The following is a 13,359-nucleotide window of genomic DNA, read 5'->3' on the forward strand; positions in this document are numbered from 1 at the left end:
CACACCAGCACGAACACTGCACATACTGTAGCTCACTAGTCTACAACAGTCTGAGCCTGGACAACTGACACTTTTGAGCTTTGGATTTCTGAAGGAAAAATTACCATTGGAGATGCAAAAAGAAACAGGGAACACAAAATAGAGATGGAGTCATCAAGCACACAAAACACAGACACACAACGGAGGAAAAAAAAGGGAGGAAATATGTCTGAACAGAAGGAAAAGGAAGAGGAGGAACAGAAACTGAGTGAGAGAACAGAGGTAAAGGACTATTCCTAAACTGTGCTTACCCCGAAACATCACTTTATTTCTTCTTGTGTTGTCCCAATGGCACCCTCGCTCTTTTCTGTGTCTCCTCAGGTGAGTCAAACTCGAAATACTGTGTACTTTTAAAGCGATAGGTTGGGGGCAAAGGCGTCAGTAGTTATGTGGAGGGGAGGGGAAGAATTGGAGAGGAGTAAAAAAGAGAATGGCAGTCCTCGATGGTTGGCGGCGGAGAGCTCGCTCTGAGTCTAGCGGTGACAATTGGCACGAAAATAAAGTAGAGCTCGCTAAAATATCACTAAAAACGGATTTGTGCACACGTTTCAGCACGCTGCAGATAAAGTGAAATATCAGTGATGATGTAATAACGTCCAGCCTGTAAACAGCAGCCACCAAGTATGGAGGATCAAACCTGACTTATTAGTAAATAAATAAATGAGTGCATGAATAAATCAAATGGTCACATACATGTAGAACTGAACTGAAAAGCATAAATGGATAAAAAATCAAGAAAGAAACCAAGAAAAAAAGAATCAACAAATAACCCACAAAGAGAAATCCTGCTGCAGGAAAATTACATATAAATACTGAAGTGAAAATAAAATGTTAAATAAATGTGAAACTCAATGATTCCACATTCATTTACCATGAAACCAAATGTGCATTTTCAGACTCCCCAGAGGTAAAATCCTAATGATTCTGGTAGCCCCCTGACTTTTCCTCTAGCGCCACCATCAGGACAAAATTTCACAAGAAATACACAAGCACACAGAAAAAAAAATTGAATGTAATGAAATGTCCTGATGTCATTCTTCCTCCTCAGAGGATGAACCCTTTAAATATTAAAAACTCCATGATCTTTCCCGTAGCACCACCATCAGGACATTATTCATATTGTGGCTGCAATGAACACTGCAGTTTTTAGGGGGTTTGTGTTGTGATATAAATTATCAAATTTTCAATTTTATTTAGTCACAGTTTTTTTTTGGTCAGGTTTGGTCCTCCATAACAAAGTGCTCAAGGATGCTGTTTCCTTTGTTTTATAGCCAGTCCATTTGTCAGAATATTTTATTATTTAGTCCTAAAATAACGCTTTCAACCTTTTTTTTTTTTCAGAATTTAGCCTTTAGAACAGATGTTGTTTTAATATTTATATCAGTTTTACACAAACGTTTTTTTATTGTGTGTTTTATTACCTTCATCTTGAATTTATGGAAGCCCAGAAGTCCTGAAAGATAATTTCTTATCTTGTGCATACACCACATTAAAAATAAAACATTACCCTTTGGCACTTCTAGGCCTCTGTACACATTCGACAAAACACTCCTTAAATTCTTAAATGGTTGTCTTTTTAGTGATCTGAGAAAATGTCTTTTCAGTTTCAGCTACTAGTGGACACATGTTTTTTTTAATGTATTTTTAATGACATCTTGTTGTCATTGTCAGTGCAGGTGATCTGTATGTGTTTAGTGATGTCTGAGCAGACATCTGAATGTTTCAGCTTGTTGTAAGAGCCCATGAAAGTGTAATGATGTGTATTCATGACAAACATTAAGTTTCTGGTTCTCAGTTGGACTTCAGGGTTCTCATCTTTCATTTTAATGCAAAGCTCCCGACACCAGACATTCACATAACAATTGACTCTTTTCTTTTTTGAATTCCAATAAATACACCAGTGTATCTTTGTAGTGAAGCATCTTTGACTGAGCCAACATGCAGAGCACACTAACCATCAAGCCAGCAACACTTCATTAATATAATCTGGCTGAATGATGGATTCATTATATACAGCTGATGACATCATGTCGACACTCGTAGACTAAAAATGAGAAATCTCTGACGGTCCGGTCTGAACACTTTGAGGAATTTACTGGATTTACATTTTAAAATTTGACATTTCGAGTATTATTTGAATACCAAATACATGTCTAAATGTTCCACAGTGATGAAAACAATGGCTGTGTATGAACAAATATAACAGTTTCCATGTGTTTGTCATGATTTCTGACACTTTTCCTGCTGATATGATATACATGTGTTGTATGTGGTGACAGGACCCCAAACTACGGCTGGTGCAGCAGAGTGTTAGAAATAAAATGGATATGTGTCTTCAACCCTTTACTTCTAGGATTTGCACAAACAGTTGGACGCAATTACGAAAAGTGTATTGTTAACGTTATCTCAACCACCAATTATTGAACCTGAACTCAATCCAATGAAACTGAGTCAAACATGAGCTAATTAGGTAAAGTGTAAGTGTGATTACTAATTGACAAAATAAAAACTTGTTGTCTTGTTACGAGTAAATACAGGTATTGTTTTCTATGAGCTGGAGTTAATGGTAACACTTCATTTTACAGGTCCGCAAATTACATGGTAATTAGGTGATAATTAGCAAGTTACCTATTTGAAATTTCTTTGGAATTACTGCCAAATTACCCCAATATTTACCTTAAAATTGATCAAAAATTACTTTATTATAAACATTATTTAATAATTCTATTCTGCTATTTCCTTGAATAGCTGGTAATTTATTTAATACATTTCCAGGAAAGGAATACAAAGTTAATTGATAAGCTTTCTTTCCATGTCCGCTGATAAATAGATAATAATTAGCATATAACTTCTTTGAAATTTCTTAAAAAACTCCCTGAATCATGACATCAGTTACCAGGTTACATTTGTGTAGACAATAAGTCACACAGTGGTGAGATTTGTGCCTGATCAGAAGTGCCTTCTATTAGTTTTGGTTTTCCACCTCCGATGAAGAGCAGCCGCTTCTCAAGCCTTAGGGCCCTATTTTAACCATTATATGCTATTTTAGAATATAATTATTAAATAATGTTTATAATAAAGTCATTTTTGATCAATTTTGAGGTAAATATTGGGGTAATTTGGTAAATTTAAGTGTTACCGAGTTAACATGTGTGACAATTCAGCCATTCATGCAGTGAGAGAAAATAAGTCTCAGACATCATGTGGAGATCCAACCAGATAGAGAGCCGACTCTGACTGAACAAACTACGACCATTAAGTTGAACCAACTCTTCTGACAGACTCAACAAAAGCTGACAGTGATGAGCTTCTCCAAAATACTCTTTACTGAAGGATCGTCACAGTACTGGCATATTCACTCAGGGGTTTATAAAGGTTCTTACCGGAAGAACGTTGTTTGTTACTTTACTCCAAACTGACGTACATGACATGACGAGCATCATAACCCTAATACTGGACTGTGACAGTCCTGAATCAGGATCATGATGGACTGCTTAATGATCAGGAGTTTCTGTTATTTTGTTTTCAACCACTCCACTTCTCTAAATGAACCTTTTGTAAGACAAGAACGTCAATACTGGAAGTTTCTGCAAAACCCCAGATTACTTTCAACATTTTTTTTACGTCCAATGTCAGTGTTCTTAACTCACTTTCTACAATATGTACACATGGCAGCATGTTAGGGAAAGATTTTATGAAAATTAAACTATGGTTAAGGTATGATTAGTGTTAGGGAAAAATTGTGGTTACAGTTAATAAAAAGATGAACATTAATTTCAGGTCTGTTTCAGGACACAAACTCCAGTCTCCTGCATGAAAGACGGACTTGCTACACTACCGTCCATCCACCACCCGACTTCCACACCTTTACTTTCCCTGAAAGTCGGCACCGGACGTACAATGTGAGGTACTGATTCGTCCAATATGGAGGTTAATCCCTGGAATACTGGGCTGTTTTTTATGGAGGATGGAACCTGCCAATGGGTTAAAAAATAAATAAATAACTTGATAAATAAATAAATATGTCATTAATAGAACTAAAAATAATATTCTAAATTAATGTAGGCATTAATTAATTGATAAAATGTGACATAAATTGATATTTCTGTTTTAATTTGCTTCTTTATTTATTTATCTTTGTATTACTTCCCCTATCTATCTATGCTTCTATTTAATTCCCCCTATTATTTATCCATTTATTTTTATTACATTTTAAATTTAGTTAATATTTTAGATTTATTTTTAAAAGTATTTATTCATTATAAAATTGTATTTATTTATTTTTTCATTTATTTCTCCATTTTTTTTTATCCTTCGCATTTCCGTCTGAAGCTGAGCTGTTTCTTGGACCCAACCCTCGGGGAGGAGACCGGCATTAACTGTTAAATGTAGATAAAATAAATATAGAAATAATATAAAATGAGTAAAAAAATAAACGCTAAAATAAATACATCAATTTAAAAGTTAATAAAAATAAAACAGTAAACAGAAATATCAATTTATGTCACATTTTGTCAACTAATTAATGCCTACATTTATTTATAATATTATTTTTAGTCCATTTAATGCCATATTCATTTGTTTATTTATCAAGTCATTTATTTTTCATTGATTTTGACAGGTTCCGTCCAAAATAGTTTTGAAACTGGTTTGTTTACAGTAAATTTCCACGCAGCCACCAACCTGAAATGAATCACCAAATCTGTGTGTGTGTGCGAGTGTGTGTGTGTGTGTGTGTGTGTGTGTGTGTGTGTGTGTGTGTGTGTGTTCCTGACTTAAGCTACCTTCGGGGACACATTTCAGACTAAAGACAAGTTAATTGGGGACGGTTTGTGCAATTGGGGATAAAGGCCATGTCCCCAATTTGGAAAAAGCAGATTTTGGGGTCAGTGGTTAAGGTTAGGGTGAGTCTCAAGGAAATTAATGTAAGTCTATGCAGTGTCCCCAAAAGTGACCTAAGTAAACGTGTGTGTGTATGTGTGTGTGTGTGTGTGTGTGTGTGTGTGTGTGTGTGTGTGTGTGTGTGTGTGTGCGTGTGTGTGCGTGTGTGTGTGTGTGTGTGTGTGTGTGTGTGTGTAAAACCAGGTGGTGAAACAGTCACTTTGACTCTAGCGTGTCGGAGAACATGAGAAAACACAGCAGAACAACAGAAGAAGATGAAAACATCATCAACATCCTGACATAGAAACATCATGGCTACACGGTTGAATCATACAGGAAGTGCTGCTTCTCATTCACTCCTTCAGAATAAAACAATGGTCCAAAGCAAAAGTCAATGAGCGAAAGCAAAGAGATGGAAAGTATTTCAACTCTGCTCCACAATGACGAGGAAAAGACAGCGGTACCGTTCACAGCTCACTAACTATCCCGCTATATCTGGTTTGTTGTCCTGCTTGTGTTTGGATTAAACAAGGAACATATAACATGAACTAGTGTCTTTATGCTAAACTAAAATAATCTAATCTAATCAATCTTCTCATCTTTTGCATGCCTTCAAATGAAACTTGTGATCTCGAATTTATAATAAGGGAAGTCGTGTATACAATATCCTTGGCGTTCAAGTGGTTAAGTCGTTGCTATGCAACGGTAATATTAACGTTACTGTCGGCATCTAGAAGTCAGCGTCTAGAAGCCGGAGAGGCTAATGATTTAGCAAGCTAGCAAGTGGCTAACATAATGCAGGAAATGCAAAAGCATAATGACAGAGGAAAAGGATGAGGCCGTTTGGAATATCAACATTTTCCTCAGACATTTTATAAAATTACGAAGAAAAACAATACACGACTAAAATTACAATATATCAACTTATTGTGCGCTGGAAAATGAACTTCCATGGCCTCCGCCATTTCTGACAACATCAACAAACATCACAACTTGGAGCTTTCAGAAACTTTCCACTTTACGAGGTCGTGAATACCACAAGAGGGGGACGTTCATATGGACTCTTCTCGTGAACACGGTAAACACGACCCCATTTGAAGGCAATATATCTCTTAGCAAGAAAGTGAATAAGTGTATTTCTCAAAATGGGAAACTACACCTTTAATTCCAGCCCTTTCTTGTATAGCTTCTTTTCCACTAGCATCAGAAACTAAATGTATTTTTTCTTAAAGAAGCTGAAGTTATGTTGCTGAAGATTTCTGTCCACATTGACCACAATGACGATGATAAAATATCTACTGCAGCACTGGACAGAAAAATCTGAACACGATATTCAGCAGCTACAGCACCCATGAGGCTTTGACAGCAGCTAAGGCTCATAGGATATGCTCTTGCTGAATGCAAACAATAACAATCATGTTCAATTTTTCTTAAAACACTAAGGTGTTCCCATTTTGCTGTCCACTCGGTAACACTGAGAACAGACTAATCGCACAACACAACAACAATATGAGAATTATACTTTTCAATCTGCCACAGTGTCTAAAAGCAGTGGTCAGTTTATATAATATCATTTATATATTGCAGAACAACATCTGTGAAAAAGAGGCTGATTAAGAGAGAAATCTATAACAATATCTGATCCTACCATGATAAGAGGGTCAGTTCATAAGTATGTATACTGTGTATAAACACATCTTGAAAAACTGAACCTGCTGTGTGAAAACAGTCGGTAAACATCTATCTGGGATCATCGACAGCTTTGATGTCCTCAGTTAAAGAACATGAGGGGAGCTTAATTCACCAGGTATGCTGCTGTGGAGCAACATGTACTTTAAACATCACATGAAGAATCTAATCACCATCTCTCCCCGTCAGTGAACAGTTAGGAAATACTGAATCTATCTTTTGGATCTTTTGGCTGCTGCTGGTTGAACAGAACGACTGCATGTGACAGATGTTCAGCTGCAGACAAACTCCTGCAGGAGTCTGCCTGCCTGTCATCACTGTGACACCTTTAAAGGACAATTCCAGCATGAGTCCAGATGTTTCGCTCATTAGATTAGATTGATTAAAACTATTTTAACAAATGACAGTTTCAGTGATTTTTGACTCATCGGGTCAAAAACCCTAACCCTAACCCTAACCCTTAGGAGAGGAAATTAGAAGGAAGCCATAAGAGGTGCTTCTCATTATGCTAACTGGTGCTTCCTCACGTCCTTTCTCCTCCTGTGACCCAGAAATTGTTCCCCCTCAGCCATCATGGAGGATCTTCCAATCCCTTAAAGGTCCAGTGTGTAGGATCTGGCGGTATCTAGCGGTGAGGTGAGGAGATGGCAACCAACTGAAGCCTCTCCCGTGTGCCAAGCGTGTTGGAGAGCTACAATATGGTGGCCGACATGAAAACGCTAATGTCCCTCTCTAGAGCCAGTTGGAGCAGAGGCAGAGTGTAGAGTATTTGTGTACGAGGGAAATGAGTGGTGAAGCAAGAGAGAGAGAGTGCCAGGAACGGCAGCGAGTAACGTTATCCACTCCGGCCAAAGCAGGAAACGTTAACAGTGTTTGTAGTGAGACGAGGAGAGAGGAAAGGAGGCTTCTGAGGGAGCTTAGAGCAAGGAAACACAGGTGTATCCTATGCTGTTTTATCAAGTGGCATGACGTATAAATGCCGCACCTCAACCTGTGCCACACAGTTTGAAGCAACTGACGTCGCTTAAGACTGATGCTATGGAACCAAAGATTTCTCATTTGGCAGCTTCGACTCCTCCAGCCTTGCATCTCTCTCTCTCACGTCCTCGTTTGGAGGAGCTAAGATGTGACGAAGAGGCATGAGTGAGGGAAGCGAGGAGACACGTTAGCATAATAAAAAGCACCCAAGATCTCATTTCAGGTCCAGAGATGAAAACGTGTTCACCTCCTCGTGTGATGATGGAACTGATGAGGCAGGAAAAAACACTTGGCCAAATATTGGACTGACATACACTGTTATCTGATAGTTGGAGGGGAAATCTACTCTGCTCAGTGAATCTACAGGTAAAGTTTAATCTCTCAGGTGTGCTCACTCCTAACTTTCTCTGTAAGTGTGTTAGACTCAACCTCCTGTCAGTCACAGCCAATGTTTTTTTACTTTATTTATCCAGTGAAGGTTTGGTGAACTCTCCTGTACCTGATTTATCCTGTAGGTCTGGGGATTGAACCGACAATCTCTTGGTCAAAAGCTTGCTTTTCTAACAATGAAACTTTCCTAAAGTGAAATAAAAAGTTGCAGAATCATCAAAACTGATGGAAACCAAAGAAGGAGAATCTGGAAATGAGCTGAACCTGCGATCACGCTGGATTTGTCCTTTAAGCTGCACGTTGACCGACAGATAAACGAGGCGGAGCAGCTGCTGCAGAACGCTTCCTTATGACAGCGTCTGGTAACAGTCATCAGAGTGATGAACCTGTACAGCAGCCGTCCACTTCCTCATCTGTCTGCCAACATCAGAGAGCTGAGCTCTCCTCTGATTGGCTGGCTGGGTCTCTTACCGGTCTTTGAGGTCCAATGGGATCCGACTCTCTCCGGCGGGGGCGTCCTGACGGCAGCGAGTGACAGGGCGACTGGGCGGGGCTCCCGCCGCTCCTCCTCGATGCCTCCTCCTCCGTTAGCGTTAGCATCCCTCGGCTGCTGTCCCTGGTGTGGGTCTTTGGACGGACCACCAGCTCCCCTGCAGGGAAACAAAATGATGACCAGAGTTACAAGAGACTGATGCAAACATTTTGTGATTTATATCAAAATAAATATTAATTTAATGTTGCTCTGAGGGGGTTAATGTTGTTAGTTAATCTTACAAATACAATTTCTATGTCTAACATTAGTCAGCAGAAAGTAATTTTAATGCTTTTCCACTATGAAGATTTCCTGGGTGGTTTGTTGAGATGATGTTAGTGTTACAGAATGATCGTAGTTCTTAGAATGCAGCATCGGCAACCAACATTTTTAAAAACTTGTTAGCCGTGTAAACAACAGAAAACACAAAACACAGCTTGTAACAAAATAAATGGAAGAAAACACAGACAAATGAACTGCTCCTACCTGCGGCCCTGAGCCTCCTCCTCTCCTCCTGCTCCTCCAGGGGGCGGAGCTCCTCGGGCTCCTCGTCAGTGGTTCCTGACGTGGTTGGTTGGAAGTCTCGTAGCTCCGCCTCTTTGTCGATGATCACCCACTCTTTGCTGTCAAAGTCCTCCTCCTCGGCCAGCGGGACGGAGCGGATGAAGGCGTTGCTGTGCGCCTCCTGGTCGACGGACGCCGCTGACACCTCCGCACGGCCGCTGGCCTGACCGCCGCCACGGCAACCGGGGTCGACCGACAGCATCTGAGCCGGCTGGGAGGAGTAGACGTGACGTGACGGAGAGCCGAGGATGTCCATTCTGGACCTGGAGGACATAGAGAAACATGAAGACATGGGGAAAATGTGACTTGACTGATGCCTAATTCACACTACAAGACATTCAAAGTCATCAGATCGCTGTGTTGATCACACTACACAACTTGCTGTCTTGTAATCGGGAATCTTGAAGTCATTGTGGTTTTCACACTACATGACTGACCGGGAGACAGGAGGTCACACGCTACAAGATCTTTCACCAGGAGGAATCCCTGATGAGGTCTCCAAACTATGTTTTGTCACGAAAACACACGAGAAATACACAGTAAATGACGTGAAACATACGCGAGATACATTGCTGATGTTGTTGTTGGCACGTGTGGTCACAAAATAGCCTGTTTCCACCGGTTTCCAAACCATTCTTACTATTTATTTAGAGCCGAGCAGTCTCTGGGCAGCTGTCAATCACTGCTCGTGAAACTCGCTAACTCCGATCAAACTGTCAAAAAAACATTTGAGGCGAGAAATAGGCATTACAGTAACAGAATATTGAGTCATATTTGATCAGCACTGCCTAAATTGACCATTTGATCCGAGATCGGCGATGATTGACAGCTGCTGTAGGGACTCCTCGGCTCTGATTGGTTGTTCTATCTGGCCGGTGTGAAATCTTGCAAATGCCATTAGGAGCACAGGAGGACACAGAGGAACATGATTTTTTTCACAGATTATCTGTCTCATACACTACTGTCAGGATATAGTCTCAAACAAATCTCAACACCTGACTCTTTAATACTCATTTCATGACATTTCATGACGTAACCATGACCAAAATAAAAAATGACACATTTTAACTCGCATTTTGTAAATTTGAATCTAATTGAAAAAATGAAGCAGAATGCTGTCTCCTGTCTTTAAACCTCCTCGACCGGTTTTCTGCTGTGTCACATCACCTCTGCCCGTAGCCGTCGACCCGGCCCTCAGCAGCAGACAGACGGTCAGATTCGGGGCTGTTGACCCGGCGGTACCGTAAGGACCGACACTGACCCGTCGGTGACTCCGGGACTCCACCTCGAACATCTGACACTGGACACGCCCCCCGACCTGACTCATCCTCTTGAGCCCCCTGAGGAAGGACAGGAAGTACAGTAATGTTGTGCAGTAACTATTTAAACACTATGTAGAAGAAACTTATAATGAAGTTCGTTTTTTGTGGCCTATCTCTCTGAGATGTAGTGGAGTAGAAGTATAAAGTAACATAAAATTGAAATACCCATGTAAAATATAAGTACTTAATTTAATACGTAAGTACAGTACTTGAGTAAATATACTTAAATTCCACGGCTGAAAAGTTAAAGATGAAACTTTTCGTTAACATCTTTACAACAATCAGTCTAGCTGTTTTGTAACAGTTCAAACCTTGTTCAGGCTGATCCTGAGTCTGTTGCGGTTGAAGTCCGTGTCCTCCCAGGCCTCTCCGGTCTCCCCGGCGTGGGGGACGCCCGTCTCCCCGGGGGGCCGGCTGGGCGGCGCCGGGGGAGCGTTCTCCTGATCACTGAGATGTTCGTCCTGCAGAACGTCGTCGGTGTTCTCCCGCTGGAGATCTCCAGGAACCGGCGTCACATTGGCTCTGTGGACCGAGGACACAAGAGATTCTGATATTTCCGACACCATTTAGAAACTCATTTTATGATGTACTGAAGGTTATTCTGGTGCTTTTGCTTGTTTTAACCTCTTCCACTTCTCGGCTGACTTTACTTTTTTCAGAGGCAGCCTTTAGATGTAGTTCATGTGGGTGTTTTTACATATTTTGTGATATGATTTATGTGTTTATTATTATGTGTTCAGCCCGGCTGCAAAAGTAACGTGTTTCTTGACCCGTCTTCTTTTCCTTGATGATGGATTGAATGATAATATGACAATAACACCAGCAATAAATGATCCTTTAAGTTTCAGCTTCAGCTTCAGGAGGCGCTCATACAGCTGATGGTTTGGTTCTTACCCCACCATGGCGGCGGTGGGTCGGGTGTTGTGCTGTGGTTGGGTGGAGGCTTGGGTCGACAGCGTGACATCACCTCCCGCCTTCTCCCAATCAAAAGGCTCGTTCTCTGTGATGATTCGCTCCTTCATGCTGTTCTCAAACACCGACATCAGCAGCTGGAAAAAAACAACGAGACGGACTCATGCACCTGAACTAATGTCCAGCTGTTCACACTGAAGAGAGGCCACACAGTTCAGTTCACAGCGTGTACCTGGTAGTCTGGTTTGGTGTAGTAGTCCAAGGCCAGGACATGGTCCAGGAAGATATTAAACTCTGAAGGCATGTGTTTGAGCAGCATCCTATGGTCATAACGCTCTTTAATCTGACCAACTTGTTCCTGGAGAAAACAACAAAAAATCACTTTCAGCTGCAGTGAATTAATGACGATTCATGGAAAATTCATGGAAAAATAATACAGGTGATGCACATCATGACTGACTTGTGTTTTTCTTTTTTTATACATTTAATGAGCACTGTTGGAGGGAACCTGAAATCTAAGATTTTACAGTTCTTTCTCTGTAATTGTTATGCATATGACAATACATAAATAAATAAATAATGCAATGACGGATATTAAAATGTCTTTTAGCAAGGGGAAGGGGCGGGACTTTGACTCTCTATCGAATTATTCTTATCATTCTGTTGTCGTTAGCGATAGTAGTAGTAACTGGTGGTAGTACAGGTACATGGAAGTAGTTATTGTAACAGTGTGTTACAGTCTGACCTTATCTTTGATCTTTCGCCATGGCAACTGTCCTACGGCGAACTCCACCAACATGTAAAACAATGACCACAGGTCGTCATGGCGACCCATTTCCTGGAGGAACACAACAAAAACACATTGTTAGGATATCACGGTTATTATTAGTTTTATCATCCATTCATATGTTATATTTCATTCATAATTGCTGGTGTTACACAAATATAAACTCTGAAGGCTTCAGTAGAATATTTCCATCATCATCAATAAAGTTATTTAACGGTAACTTATATTTTTCAACCTAGATCCTATTGTCCCATGTTATTGTGTCTAAGTGACTAATGGGGACAACAATTTCTGAAACTGGTCCAGTATTGAGGGATAGCGCTGTAACCGGCAGCCATGAAACAAGCTGCGAGGGCAAGTGAGCAGCGCCAATGTAACGTTTCGTTCACTAAAAGTGCGTGTTTTTGCCGCTGACAGGCTCAAGTTGTTATTATTAGTATCTGACAACATCATGGAAAGAACCCTACAGAGAAAAAAAACTTTTTTCTTACCTTTCTCTTGATCCGGTCTGTTTGTTATCATGTCCAAGTACCAATAAAGGAGAAGTCTCGCAGTGAAATCTGAATATCCGTATACTCTGGCTCAAATAAATACGGGCGGCCATCAAGTTCAAAGTCATCATCCACATTGTTGAAATCATCTAAATATCCAGCCATGACATTGAAATTCTTTTAGATAACACTAAGCTACGCTCTCTGTACTCCAACACAACAAACTGCACGGCTGCCACTCATGTTTACACAATGTATTCCACTATTCCACCGTTGTCTTCCAGCAACACGTCACATCGGCAGATTTCAGAACGAGACTTCTCCTTGAAGGAGACTCTTTCCATAATGTTGTTAGACACTTATTATATCAATCAGAGCCTGTCATGGCAAAAACAAGTACTTTTAGTGGATGTAAATGACGGTGCCAGCTTGCCCCAATAGCACCATATTGCAGCCTGTGAGCAGCTGCCGTCGACAGCCCTCAATACTGTTGTTCCTATTAGTCAGTTAGACACAAAAACGTGGGAAAACAGGGTCCAGATTGAAAAATACAAAAGTTACCCTCTATTGTAATTCATTAAAGAGAACAAACACACTGACCTTGTTTTTATGAGCGTTGACTGAAGCGTAGCGAACCGTCCCTCTGAAACCTGCCACAGTCCTCGGCTGAACACGAGACGAAGAAAAGTTAGTCAGCGGTTACATCTACAATCAGGACTCACTACTGAATCTTATATTTCTAAATCACATACTGCTGCTCCATCAAATAAAAAA

At 40.5% G+C, this 13,359-nt stretch overlaps 1 protein-coding gene across 3 annotated transcripts in view; it reads right to left on the minus strand.

Annotated features, from left to right (window-relative positions):
- Positions 1 to 13,359, minus strand: part of ttbk1a (tau tubulin kinase 1a) — a 57,407-nt gene that overhangs the window by 15,751 nt on the left and 28,297 nt on the right. For all 3 annotated transcript variants that reach the window (XM_037764457.1, XM_037764458.1, XM_037764456.1), the window contains 8 exons: positions 13,186 to 13,251; positions 12,053 to 12,145; positions 11,540 to 11,665; positions 11,290 to 11,444; positions 10,707 to 10,917; positions 10,241 to 10,413; positions 8,996 to 9,336; positions 8,449 to 8,627 (listed from right to left, as the gene is read on the minus strand). In XM_037764457.1, the coding sequence (XP_037620385.1) occupies positions 8,449 to 8,627; positions 8,996 to 9,336; positions 10,241 to 10,413; positions 10,707 to 10,917; positions 11,290 to 11,444; positions 11,540 to 11,665; positions 12,053 to 12,145; positions 13,186 to 13,251 (1,344 nt within the window). The remainder of the gene's footprint in view (positions 1 to 8,448; positions 8,628 to 8,995; positions 9,337 to 10,240; positions 10,414 to 10,706; positions 10,918 to 11,289; positions 11,445 to 11,539; positions 11,666 to 12,052; positions 12,146 to 13,185; positions 13,252 to 13,359) is intronic.

Source organism: Sebastes umbrosus, chromosome 3 (assembly GCF_015220745.1).
Source record: "Sebastes umbrosus isolate fSebUmb1 chromosome 3, fSebUmb1.pri, whole genome shotgun sequence".
NCBI lineage: Eukaryota > Metazoa > Chordata > Actinopteri > Perciformes > Sebastidae > Sebastes > Sebastes umbrosus.